This window comes from Ochotona curzoniae, unplaced genomic scaffold (assembly GCF_017591425.1).
Source record: "Ochotona curzoniae isolate NIBS_2020 unplaced genomic scaffold, NIBS_Ocur_1.0 contig_4514, whole genome shotgun sequence".
NCBI classification, from domain to species: domain Eukaryota; kingdom Metazoa; phylum Chordata; class Mammalia; order Lagomorpha; family Ochotonidae; genus Ochotona; species Ochotona curzoniae.
The window spans coordinates 5,325,885-5,340,280 of NW_024466312.1; the positions used below are offsets into that span (position 1 = coordinate 5,325,885).

Below are 14,396 nucleotides of genomic sequence, written 5' to 3' on the forward strand. Positions count from 1 at the left end.
TGGGAGACCTGAATGGAATTCTGGGCTCTCGTTTTCAGTCTGTTCCAGTCGGGCCATGGCAGATATTTGGGGAGTAAATCAATGAATGAAAGATTACCTACCTGGTTCTCCCTCTCCTGTAGCTTTGCCATTCAAAATTCACTAGTTTATTATATGAAAGGCAAATTGGTGCTGGTATTCTGGCATAGTAGGTTAAGCCACAGCCTACATCACTGATGCTTCATATGGCCACTGGTTCTAGACCTGGCTGCTCCAGTTCTGATCCAGCCCCTGCTAATGTGTCTGGAAAGTAATGGAAGATGGCCCAAATGGCTGGACCTCGGTCATCAATGTGGGAGATTCAGATTGAGATTCTAGCTCTTGGCTTTAGACCCACCCCAACATTGGCTATTGTGGTCATTCTGGGCAGTAAACCAGTCGCTGGAAGATCTCTGTGTCAATTGGCTTACAAAAAAAAAAAAAGGCAGACTGGTACAGAGAAACAGAGATTTTCCAGCTATTGGTTTATTTCTCAATGGCTCTCATAGCAGCGATGGGTCAAGCTAAAGCCAGGAGCTGGAAATTCCATGTACGTCTCCCATATGGATGGCCAAGGCTCAAGCATCTTCTGCCTTCCCAGGAATCTTAGCAGGAAGCTGGACTGGAAACAGTGCACCTGAGACTCCAAATGGCCATGCTAATATGAGATGAAAGCACTGTAAACAGCAGTTTAACCTGCAGAGACAAAACACCAGTACACACTGGCTATTTTTACAACCTACAAAATAAAAGTTGGACCAGAATAATCTCTAGCACGGCTTCTTCTAGCATGATTTCCTGTTGCATACTACAGTAATGGAGAGCAACCAAAAATACAAGTAGATTTGGATTTCAGAAATAAGCATAATGAACCATATACCTGTTTCATAACTAAATAAGCCTCGCTAAAGTACCCCCAAAATTTTCTTTTTCTTTTTTTGGATCAAAGACACATTACAGGTAAATTATTTAGAACATCTGATACCCAGTTAAGCACTCAAAACCCGTTAGTCACTATTATTCTACTTTGTGGGGGAAGACAGGTACAGCAAGCTGTTCCATGACTCTCTTACTTGCTCTTGCAGGCTCTGAGCCAGCGCCTGCTGAAGCTCTTGTTCTTCCCGTTCCCGCTCCACGTCATACTGCTGGAGCCAATCAACATCTCCCTGAGATCCCTCTGGAGTTTTGTTTTCTTTATTCTCATCACAGTCTTTAGTTATCTCAGCAAAACTGGCAGGATCTGTGGAAACACAACATAACAGGATCTTGGAAAATGCTTTGTAACAAACTGAAATTTCTGGACTAGAGTGACATCTACTGTTTGGAAAGCAATTTACCTTAATCTCATCTATAACTTGCTTAGGACACAGAATTTTCTTCTGGTTTCAAGCATGTCAGGGTCTCAGCCTCCTCAGCACTGCTGCCATTTTGGCAAGGACAAGCTTTTGTATGTGTGGGGATTTGTTGTACATTTTGTAGAATGTGTAACTGTGTCCTTGGCCTCTTCCTATTAGATACCAGAAACACACCGCTCCAGTTATGACAACTAAAAATGAAAACAATGCTATCGGTTCTGTGGGGACAACACTGCCCTTGGTTGAGAACCACTGATTTACTGTGAAATTAGGTCATCATCAGAAGCTAGGGTTAAGGACAGGAAAGAACAAACTTCCGTATTCACAGGAAGTATCTACAATGTCATGGGATCAACTGCTAGAAATACAATATCATTTAGAGTAAGTGAAAAAATTAGGGCATTACTGGTACTGAGGCACACAGTGGGTTAAGCTGCAGTTTCCAATGCTAGCGTCCCACAATGAATGCCACTGGGAGTCATGGATGCTCTGCTTCCGATCTGGCTTTCTAATGTACCTGGGAAAGCAGGGGATGATGGCCCAAGGACTTGGGCCTCTGCCACCGATGTGGGAGATAAGGATTGAGTTTCTAGCTCCTGGCTTCCACCTAGTCCAGTCCTGCCTGGGAAGTTGTGGCTATCTGGGGAATAAGCAAGTAAATGGAAGATCTTTATCGGTCTCTTCCTCTGTTTCTCAGCCTTTCAAATAAATAAACAAATAAATCTAAAAAAACATACAAAACCAATCAAGCTAAAAAGGTATTTTTCTACATATTACATTATATGTCAACTGAGAATATTTTTGCATTAATAAACAAAATGTATGCATTCTAAATGAAAAGAATTAAGTTCAAAATAAATACTACATAAGTCTACGACAACCTGTATATTACAGCAGTTAAAAGTCTATGAAAGGGCCCAGCGCGGTGGCGCAGTGGTTAAAGGTCCTCGCCTTGCACGCCCAGGATCCCACATGGCCGCCGGTTCTAATCCCAGCGGCCCCGCTTCCCTTCCAGCTCCCTGCCTGTAGCCTGGGAAAGCAGTCGCGGACTGCCCAAAGCTTTGGGAACCTGCACCCGCATGGGAGACCCTGAAGAGGCTCCTGGCTTTGGATCGGCATAGCATCGGCCATTGCGCTCACTTGGGGAGTGAATCATCGGACAGAGGATCTTCCTCTCTGTCTCTCCTCTCTGTGTATCCGCCTTTCCAATAAAAATAATAAAAATAAATCTTTTTTAAAAAAAAGTCTATGAAAAAATGGAACAAAAAAATGTTTGTTTCAATCTAAGTTCAATCTAAGTTTTTGTTATTGTTTTGGTTAATCCTCCCCATGTTAGCACCAGGATGCCATACAGCAATGATTTGTGTCTTGGCTAGTCCACTCCTCATCCAGCTCCCTGCTCGTGGCTTGGGAAAGCACTGGAGAAGGCCTAAGGTCTCAGGATCCTGCATCCATTTGGGAGCTGGAAGAGGTTCCAGGCTCCAGGCTTCAGCCTGCTTCAGCCTGCTTCAGCTCTGGCTGTTGTGGTCATTTGGGGAGTGAATAAATAAATTTTAAAAAATAAAAATAAAGTATGTACATTTTATAACGTTAGGCTTTAAAAGTATGTTTTGGATACCAGACATTTGTCTTCATGAAACCTACCTGGCTCTGTGATTGTTTTGGGCTTTTCAGTTTCCACAGGGTCTGGATTTTCAGGCATTTCTTGAATGTCATCATCTGCAAACCCAGTATCTGGACTGCTGGTTGGCTTGTCATCATCCTCATGATTTGGAGATGGAGAAGCTTCTCTCTTACTCATCTCTAGGACGGCTGCTATTAGCTCTTCTTCATTCATCCTGTCAAATCCTGTATTTTCCAATCCAGGCTTACCAGGCTCTATTCTGCATAATTTTGGGTCCTGAAGAAGATAATTACTTTTAGATCTCACAAGGACGCCTACAAATACAGCACATCACCCGATTTTGACCTGGCTCAGCCCAGGATGTTTCAGGCATCTGGAGAGTAAAGCAGGAGACGGAGGGGATGGGCTCCATCCGTCCGTCTTTCAAATACAATGAAGAGAAAAAAAAAAAAAAAAAAAAAAGAAAAAAAAGAGCGCTTCAGCTTCTAGACTATTAAGTACCCTTAAATATCATAACAGAGATGATGCAGCTATGTGTTCACATTCATCATTCAAATGATTCGATTAGCTGGTTGTTTTTGTCACTGTGAGCATTTGCTATTGTTCCCTTCACAAAATGAAGTACTATCAAAATAAAGCAAATAACTATTTGAGGACCAATATGTGTGAAGGGAATGGGAGAAAGGAATTTGTCTAGAATGACTAAGTTCTTCACAGGCCTGATGTAGCAGTAAATAGGCTGATTTTATAGTCTAACATATTTGTTTGCTGATGATGGATATATAAAAGGACAGAAGAAGTTACACAACCCCCCCCTGGTTACATGTTTAGAGGAAAAACTACTTACTTTTTCCAGGTCTTCCTGTTGCTGTTCATTGCCTGATAGTTCACAAAGTCTTTGGCTGAAGGCCACAGAGCGCTTTAGCTCATCCTCACTGTCTGAATCAAGGCATAAAGGCAAAGAGCTCTTGGATTTGAAGGTAAATTTCCTGTAATTTATGGGGAATGAAACCATGTTAGGTATGATAAACATTTGTTTTTGCTATGATATTCACGTATAAATTCCAAAGCAAAAAGCTTATCTATTATAGAAAAGCATCGAACAAAAGATCTCTTATAGTACTAAAGCATTATTTTTGCCCCACTTTATAAGAGCCATGCTTTGAAAACTAGACAACTCTCACGCCAATACACAGCATCAGAGTAAACTCATCACTTTATGCTTAGTCTTTTTTCTCTTGATGATCAACCTCAATGAAGTTTGCTCTTGTCTTTATAAAGTACGTACTGAATTCATGCAGGAATAGCAATGAGTACTTGTTTTTGACAGCAAGTGCATGAGGACTAATTATTGACCTTTTAAATTATATTGCATGCACTTTAAAAAGAACAGTAACATTCCACTTATTTACTTATCTGTAGGTCAGACTTCTGGCAATCTACGTTCCAGAACATAGAGAATCCAAAATAAGGAAAAAAGACTTCTGAGGAAAGCAGTTCCAAAGCCCATGCACTTACAGGGACCCTTTCTCTCCCAGGAAATGGAGTACCAAATAGAATAGCAAGTTCATCAAGAAATGAGAGCCTTTTTGTTTGGTTGTTTGTTATTTTTTGAACCTGTCATTGATACTGTCTCAACCCAGATGTTTCGAAGAATGGAACTTGCATTATTTTTAACATATTGTTTACCCAATACTATGTCAATTAATTCCATAATGTTGTATATTGATACTGAGGTTTTGTTGGGGCTTTTAACTGACCGGATCTTTACTCTGTTAGCCCTACCTTCAGACCAGAGAAGGTCTCCCCAAGAGGCCACTGAACTTAACTGGACAATAAGACGCTGAACTTTATGCTAGGCATGTGTTTGCAAGGAATGAATCTCAACTGAACTTGAACTATGGTTATGCAACAAGGTGGAGGAATCCACCATGGGGGGAGGGGTATGGGAGGGGTGGGGGGAATCCCCAGCGCCTATAAAACTGTACCACATAATACAAGGTAAACAACAATAAAAAAAAAAAAAAAAAAAAAAAAAGAAATGAGAGCCAAGAAATGAAATAGAATAACTATAACAAAAGGACAAAAACCTATAAAGTCATTTAATGTAAATGAAAACTGTCTTGCATTAATTAAGAGCCTTTGAGGGCAATAACACTTTAAAATACAGTGCAATAACTGATATAATACTAATTCCATGTTATTAAAATATAATTGCTGCCTCCAGTGCACTTTATTTCAAAACACAGTAGTGTTAACATTTTAGAAAGATTTTCATTTAAACTGGCTAAAACGTTTAAAATCTAAATGCTTAGAAGGGCAAGTTTCAATTATATAGAAATTCATTTACGTGGAATATCAAATATTACTCCTCAGTGATATCAGATAAGTAAGGTGTTACTGTGTGTTTTTTTTAGGTGAACTGAAAATAAACTCAACAAACAAGTGGCAAAAGCCAGAAACAAGACTCTTCATGAAACACAATATCTATATGCTTTATTTTAAAAAGAAATTAGAACAATGCAATTGATCCAAATGGAAAAACTGTAAATAAACATAAAGAAAGATGGCACTAAGGATTAAGAGGCCACAATGGAGATCAGAATTGCACAATGGAGATCAAAGAAAAGAGGCAAGTGGTCCAAGAGGCAAGGAGCCCAAACAGTCTGTGGCCGACAGCAGCCAGACATCACCACACAGCAGCCTGAACACTTGAGAGCCTCCCACCACGCTTTCAAGAGCTCCTTTTTTTTTTTTTTTGGGCCCAGAGCATTAGCCTAGCATTTGCCAATCAAGGATCCTACATCTTTATTTCTGAGTTTATGTTCCTGCAAACCTGAACATATGAATCAGTTTATCCAGATAAATACTTTGTTGCTGGAGGGTGACATCTGGCTACTGCCTGTACCAGGGTCAAATGTCACAAAAGAAATTGCAAAAGTATCAATGATATTCTGGTTCATAACTCAGCCACTTTTAAGTTCGATCGGCATGACAGGTCTTTGAGGGTCTAATCACCTTTTATTAACCACCTCTCATTCTCATAACCGTAGACCCTGGAGAACACATGACCACACCAAGGTCAAATGAAGCCCGATGAAATCACCACCTGCTTGCAAATATGGTGATCTGGTACATAAAGAGTGCATTCCATCAATAATTACTATATCCACAGAAGGCGGCTTGCCTGTAGCAATGAAAAATATTCATCCTGTGAATGTATTACTTGCTCATTTTCTAAGCAGCCAAGTGGTATTGTTCATTTGTATCTTGAGAACAGATAAGAGTACTCATATTGGTACCATTTCAGAATTCTAGCCATGTTAATCATCTGTTTTTTATTTTAAGATTTTAATTTTTATTATTTTTTTATTGGAAAGGGATATACAGAGAGGAGAACCGGCGCCCATATGGGATCCTGGGCGTGCAAGGCGAGGACCTTAACCTCTGCGCCACCACACCAGGCCCCAATCATCTGGTTTTAATTGCACTGAAAAATAATTAACAGGAGGAAAAGAAAACAGCAGTTCCCAAATGTCATTTTATGATTATGTAAGTCCCTCCCTCAAAGTCCCTAAATAACGAACAAGTTATTTTATTATTATTATTTTTTTTTTACAAAATATGATGGTACATCAATTGTTTAGAAAGAAGAAAATTTTAAACTCAAATGACTATCTAATCAGGAACTGTCATTCTAGTAAGATGTTGGAAGAAGTATAGCTTTAAAAAAATCTTAGCCTTCCTCCTTAGAAATAACAACTTACACTCTAGCGTGTGTGTGTTTTCTGTCTCCCTACAGAATAGCTTCTGTTCACAGTTTCAGAAATGGCCTGGCAGACTAGCGACAAGTGAAAAGAGGAGTTGCGATCCCATGCCTAATCTCGAGAAAAGGGCTTTAGATTAATGTGTGTTTTATCCATTCAATTTCTAAACCTGCTCACCATTTAGCAAACTCTAAAATGTTTCAGGATGGGCCCGGCGCGGTGGCGCAATGGTTAAGGTCCTCACCTTGCACGCCTGGGATCCCATATGGGCGCCGGTTCTAATCCCAGCAGCCCTGCTTCCCATCCAGCTCCCTGCCTGTGGCCCGGGAAAGCAGTCGCGGACTGTCCAAGGCTTTGGGACCCTGCACCCGCGTGGGAGACCCGGAAGAGGCTCCTGGCTTTGGACCGGCATAGTATCGGCCCGTTGCGCTCACTTGGGGAGTGAATCATTGGACGGACGCTCTTCCTCTCTGTCTCTCCTCCTCTGTATATCTGCCTTTCCAATAAAAAAAGTAAAATAAATCTTTATATATAAAATGTTTCAGGATGAAAATAACATAGCAACAAATGACAGAATAAAGTAAGATATTGACAGGATCAACTGAACCGGTTTCATGTTAAAGTTTATTATACTGTAGACTCCATTACACCCCGGATTAAAAGAATTTCACAGTATGGGTGATGGAGAATTATTATGCAAAGAGAGAACCAGTAAAGAAAAGGTGGGAAATGTGAATCTTAGAAAATAGGGCAAGCCAAATCCTTAAAAATGAAAACATGGAGTACATAAGAAATATAACTCACTTTGAAGGTGTAGAAGAAGGGCTGGTGATGCAGGAATTCACCATTTGGGAGGCTTTCAGTGGTCTAGAACTATCAGAGAATTAGAAGATAGAGATAACGTATACAATTACATTATTAAAGAGAGAATTTAACTTACAAAATAAATTAATTTATACTATAATATCATGTATCCTCTCAAAAGGCAAGTAATTACAACACTTTTAAAATTATTGGCAAAAGAGACCAAAAGAAAATGTAATGAAATGAAAATGAAATCTGATCCAGTTAACTGAAATAAACATTACTGGAAATTAAGTGTAATGCACCTGAAAACACGTGGGGAAAATTAGGTTGCCTCAATTCTTTATTTTGAAACAATAATACAAGAATAGCTCTCATTTATTGAAGACTTACTGAATGTCTGACACTGTACTAAGAAATTTAATGTACAGGCCTGGTGTGATAGCATAGTTGTTAAAGTCCTCACCTTGAACACACCAGGATCCATATGGGTGCCGGTTCTAATCCTGACGGCCCCACTTTCCATCCAGCTTTCTGCTTGTGGCCGGGGAAAGCAGTCAAGGACAGGCCAATGCTTTGGGACCCTGCACCTGCGTGGGAGACCCAGAAGAAGCTCCTGGCTCCTGGCTTTGGATTGGCTCAGCTCCAGCTGTTGTGGCTGCTTGGGGAGTGAACCCATTAGATGGAAAGTTCTCCTCTCTGTCTCTCCTCCTCTCTGTGTATCTGCCTTTCCAATAAAAATAAATAAATCTTTAAAAAAAAGTAGAAATTTAATGTGCAATTTCATTGAACATTCAAAACTACCCTCCTACTTTGATAGGTAAGTCAAGAATTGCCTAAGGCCTTAAATCTATTATCTGTGGCATCAGCATGGTTTCAGCACTGATCACAAAGACTCAACACTGAGTTATGATATAACACAAGTTTTAGAAAGAAGACAGAGGGAAGTTTGCACAGAACAAAAATATTCATTTGAAAGAAAAGCCACGGGAGAAAAAAACAAAACAAAACAAAAAAACATGAAGACAATCTGGGCATATTAATATCTTATGAAGATTTTAGTGTAAATTTATGTAACTTAGAAAGCCAAAAAAGAACACATTTACTAAAGTCCAATCATTCAAGTTAGCAATGTTATTTCAATGTCTGAAATACCTATTTTGCCAGGAGATCTGGCTCTTTCTGGTACTGAGGATATGACCTTTTGTGACGTGATGAATCACTAATCTCTTTGCATTTAAAATGGAAAATTCAGGATTTGGACAAAACATCTAGGTCATTCTTCATCTCTACTTCTATAGCTTTATGATTCTATTCAACTGGTATTCTTAAGTGTTTGAGCCTCTGCATCCATGTGGGAGATCTGGAAGAAACTTCAGACCGTATCACTCCATGCTGTTGCATCCATTTGGGATTTGAACCAACAGACAGAAGATCCCTTTCTAATAGCTATGCCTTTCAAGTAAGTGAAAGAAAACACTGACTCCCAAGCTATCTTAGATCTAATGAAACAGAACCTCCAGGGACAGAACACAGAAATTGGCATTTTTAAGTCTAGCTGATTCTTAAGATTGCCCAAGGTTGATTTATATATTCCCTGTATCAAACTATCTTCTAGCAGTCTAAAACAGTACTCCCTCAAGAACTATCTTACAAACAGCAGATAATGACCTTGGAAGAATTTTGCTTAAGCATTTTTTTTCAAATATGTCAAAAACAGGCAATAATTTATTTACAAAATAAAGTAACAGCAAAACCTCTTTTCTTGGTCTGATTTTACCAGGGCATCACGTACCTAGCTCAGTCAATCTTTTGATCACATACCAAAATGTCCTATTTCATAGTTTTTTCTTTTTTTTGTGACTTTAAAAATATTTATTTATTTAAAGTTTTAAAAATTTAATTTTTGGTGATGTTTACATAGTTGAGAGGGATACATGTCCATGTGGACCACTGATTAGGGGGGAAGATCAGGATTAGGAGAAAGTGGATGAGACAAGTGCCTCCAATCTCCACAGGAAGGTAGACATTCTCTCTTAAGGACTTACATTGCCATGTGTGTACTCCAACTGAGAGCAAAAGGTGGCTTTGTGTTTTCAGTGCAATGAGATGACAGAGTTAGATATCTTGGAATGATGACTTGCTGCCCGATCTTGTTGTTAAGCGAGAGTGTCACATTGAAGCTATACCGTTTCAAATGAAGAATGAGGACTCTGAAAAACAGCAGACCATCTTACTAACGCATGTATCACATAGGTAGCTCTCTTACAGATGAAAAGAGATCACTTTAACTACACTGGATAACTTCTGATTTAGAGAATACATATGGCAAACCTAAAAATATTTCAAAGAACACTAACTGAACACTGTCCATGTGCTAGGCAGGCAATGGTCTAGATACTAAGTATAAAAAACAAAAATGAAACATGGATATTGGCTGATTAATGAAGTTTGGGTAAAATACAGTATTCCCTTAAACTCTGGAAATCCCACCAAAACACAGCAAAGAAGAACACGGATGTTTTAAATGTTGGTATAAAGTTCAATAATTACTTATTATACCATAAACATAGTTTAAAAAAAGAAGTAGTGTCATATCACCAATAACAGTAAAATTATATTAAATTTGTACATGGCCCATAATATAATGATGAAAATAATTTCAAGATTATTTTCAACAAGAATTACTCTTATTTTCTTCTAATGTTTATTTATTTTCATCTGTTTGGAAGGCAGAGTGGAGACAGGGAGAAAGAAGATCTACTTGCTAGTATATTCCTCAGATGCCCTTAAAAGCTGGGCTGGGCGGGGGGAGGCCAGGAACCTAGGACTTCATTAGTCCCCTACAAGGTGGCAGGCACCCAAGTGTATGAGTCATCGGTTGCTGCTTCTCATGATGCATCAGCAGAAGCTGGATTAGAAGCAGAGCTGGTAGGACTTGAACCAGCTTTCAAATACAGAATGTGAACATTCCAAGCAGTGGTTTAATCTGCAATGCCTTAACTATCTGTGCTACAATGGAAATGTCCTGCTGTCTTAATTTAAACAGTATTTTGCTTGGAGAAAGCTCAAATAGAACACATTTTTCCATTTGGAGAAAAACCCTCATATTAAAATTGTATGCTGAATCCGGTGTATGGGTCTGAAAGGCTTGTAACTTACCAGAAATACTTCATTCTTTTTGGCTACTACTGTAAACTTCCCACTTCTCATACACAACATAATCTCTACTTGATGTATCAAATATATCTCAAACCACAGAACACTTTAAAAATGACATTTCAAAAATCTTATGGAAATAAACTATAGTTTGAGGTAAAAACAAAACAAAAAACACAACACACAACTTAAACAGGTCAGCAAACAAAAAATGTCTGATCAATGGAAAACTGCTTCCTTTCCTACAGTATCAGCTTTTATCACACGGGCTACAAAACCAAAAATTAGCAAACTGAAGTTTTTCATTAAAAGAATGTTAGAGCTCATGACCTTTTCAATCCACAACTTCAGAGAAACATGGACCCAACTGACATGAAGAGTAGAAACAACACAAAAATCAAATTTTCACTTAAACGTCAAACAATCCCAACTTTACAAAACAAGATGACAGTGAAACTCACTGATCTGCAAAGATGAGTAAGACTAAGGTAAAAAGACTCGATAAAACAGCAGTCCCTTTAAGCAGGAAGTAGAGGGGTTTTGATAACTGAACAAAAATAGAGGCCGGGTGTGGTAGCCTAGCAGTTAAAGCCCTTGCCTCGTACGCACCAGGATTCCATATGGGAGCCAGTTCTAATCCTGGCGGTCCCACTTCCCATCCAGCTCCCTGCTTGTGGCCTGGGAAAGCAGTCAAAGGCAGCCCAAAGCTTTGGGACTGCACCTGCATGTGAGACCTGGAAGAATCTCCTGGCTCCTGGCTTCAGATTGGCTTAGCTCCAGCCGTTGTGGCCACTTGGGGAGTGAACTATGGGGCGGAAGATCTTCCTCTGCCTCTCCTCCTCTGTATACCTCACTGTCCAATAAAAATAAATCTTAAAAAAACAAAAACAAAAACAGAGTAAGACTAATCTCTAGGATTTCAAATATGGATGCTTTTATTTCCTGTAAGTTTGGAATATAAATTAACAAATACAAGTGACATCCCAGAAAAAAAAAAAAAAAAAAAAAGAGAATTCCACCTACCATTTTCCCCTTCACCTGAAAGACCAAGTAGTTACAAAACAGGAAAGGGATGAGACAACTTATTTTTTGGAAAGGAGATTATGGCAAATAAAAAAAACTATAGGGGCTAGGTTTCTGAAACTTCACACTAAGAAAACTGAAGCTAATAAATGAAAGTAAATACTTTGCAAAGTGCCACGTTAATGTTAATGATAACCTTGTTTGTGGTGATCTATTCCTGGGAAGAACTGAGAGTTGCCTTTTAACTGTATTGTAACTTTTTTTTGTAACTATCTTGGTTTCGTTTGTTTCAAAGAGCTAATAGTACCAATATAAATTAATTGGATACCTATGTCAGAAAATGTTTATTATGATCATAGAAAACTTACTGATAAAGATACTCCACAAAAGGAATGAATACTATAAAAAATTACTCTTCCTATTTTATTTCCATAAATACATTTGATTGTCTGTAGCAGATTTTTACTGGGGATATGGGATAAGAGAGGAAGATGATAGTACAACAATTATAATAATGTGTTCAGTATTACACATTACTGAATTTGAAGCTACTAGCCATTTCTACCATTAGCCCGAATTTTCACCAGCTGCATCCTTTGATTGCTGCCACCTTGGGGCACTCTGGGCCTTTTCCTCTTCAACACTCTCCTCCCTCTCCCCTTCTTACGAAAGAGCATGCTAAGTCTGCACAGCTCAGCTTTAACAACCTCCCTGACCAATGCCTTCTAGTAAGCTTGACTTAAGTAATATTTGTATGTACTTTAAAAAGGAAAAGGTGAAGATTAGCTGATTATTAAATTTACCTGGGAAGCCTGTTAAATTTGTGCCTGACAAGAGCACACTTCCCACCACACTTCTCACAAGAATACTCAAGTTCTTCTGCCTATGAAAAGGAAAAATAAAGAAGCATGAAGTTGAATCACCTGTTTCTTTTTAAAAATTAAAACTGTGATAAGATCTTGTTACCAATCAGCATTTTATACAACAGTCCACTGGTTTTGGTAAACACTGAATCAGTATTAACCCACTGAAATGCAAATAAGCCTCTCTATTTTCACTGGCTCAGGGGCAGGAAGTCTTGAAACAGCTTAAATTTTGCGTCTAAAACTGCAACTCTTTGGGCCCGGCACGGTGGCGCAAGTGGTTAAAGGTCCTCGCCTTGCACGTCCGGGATCCCATATGGGTGCCGGTTCTAATCCCGGCAGCCCCGCTTCCCTTCCAGCTCCCTGCTTATGGCCTGGGAAAGCAGTCGAGGACAGCCCAAAGCTTTGGGAACCTGCACCCGCATGGGAGACCCGGAAGAGGCTCCTGGCTTTGGACCGGCATAGTATCGGCCCGTTGCGCTCACTTGGGGAGTGAATCATCGGACGGAAGATCTTCCTCTCTGTATATCCACCTTTCCAATGAAAAAATAATAAAAATAAATCTTTAAAACTGCAACTCTTCTTAGCTAGGACAAATTCTTATGTTCTATTTCAGAATTCTTATTTTCTCCTTTACCTAGGAAATATCTTAATTTATAATAGTAATGGGACAGTGAAAGAAGGCTCTCAACCTCTTCCCATGGATGTGCATGAATCACTGGCAAAGTACATCCAAATTTTACCATTTTGCCAGAGGTAAGATCACCTTCAGGTCAGGCAGGGTTCTTGGTCTGTTAGGTGTAACTCTATCTCTTTCTTACAATGGAACTCATTCAATCTTCTGGTGACAGCCTACTAAGAAAAAGTAACTGCTCTAAAAGAATCAAATTTAGGTTGCATATCATTACCTACAACATGGAAACAAGAAATCCTTAATAAAAAATAGGGGGTTAGGCCTGGTGCGGTAGCCTAATGACTGAAGTTTTGGCCTTGTATGCACAGAGATTCCATATGCACGCCAGTTTGTGTCGGGCGACCCTGCTTTTCATCCAGCTCCCTGCTTGTGGCCTCAGAAAGCAGTTGATGGTCTAGGGCCTTGGAACACTGCACTCATGTGGGAGACCTGGAGAAGGCTCCAGGCTCCAGGCTCCAGGCTCCAGGCTCCTGGCTCCGGATGGGCTCAGCTTGCGGCCATTGTGCGACTTGGGGAGAGAATCAGCAGAAAGATCTTCCTCCCCCTCTCTGTTTCTCATCCTCTGTGTTTATTGGCCTTTCCAAAACAAATCAAAATAAATCTTAAAAAGAAAAAAATAGGCATGAAGATACAAAGGAAATTCTTCAAAGTCATGCTAATAATAGGAAAAGTAAAAAAGGAATAATAAAACAAAAACAAACAAAAAAACACACCAAGAGTATTCTAGATAATGTTTAAATGTTTTTTCCATTAAAAAAATTTTTCTTTTTAAAAAATAGAAAAAAGATTTTTTAAACTTAGAAGGCAACTCTACCAATAGAAAAACCACTACTATTTTACAGATGAAGGGAGATCCTGGCAACTGTTTACCAGTTTTTTTATTTTTTAAAGATTTATTTATTTATTGGAAAGTCAGATATACAGAGGAGGAGAGACAGAGAGGAAGAGCTTTTGTCTGATGATTCACTCCCCAAGTGAGCGCAACAGCCGGTGCTATGCCTGAAGCCAGGATCCAGGAGCCTCTTCCGGGTCTCCCTCGCGGGTGCAGGGTCCCAAAGCTTTGGGCCGTCCTCAACTGCTTTCCCAGGT

The 14,396-nt window shown here is 39.3% G+C and overlaps 1 protein-coding gene across 1 annotated transcript in view; it reads right to left on the reverse strand.

The window, feature by feature from the left end:
* USP37 (ubiquitin specific peptidase 37) overlaps nt 1-14,396 on the reverse strand; it is a 78,042-nt gene that overhangs the window by 13,508 nt on the left and 50,138 nt on the right. The window contains exons 14-19 of the mRNA XM_040986514.1: nt 12,554-12,633; nt 9,617-9,781; nt 7,569-7,637; nt 3,845-3,986; nt 3,018-3,273; nt 1,092-1,258 (exon numbers count right to left, since the gene is read on the reverse strand). Of these exons, the coding sequence (XP_040842448.1) occupies nt 1,092-1,258; nt 3,018-3,273; nt 3,845-3,986; nt 7,569-7,637; nt 9,617-9,781; nt 12,554-12,633 (879 nt within the window). The remainder of the gene's footprint in view (nt 1-1,091; nt 1,259-3,017; nt 3,274-3,844; nt 3,987-7,568; nt 7,638-9,616; nt 9,782-12,553; nt 12,634-14,396) is intronic.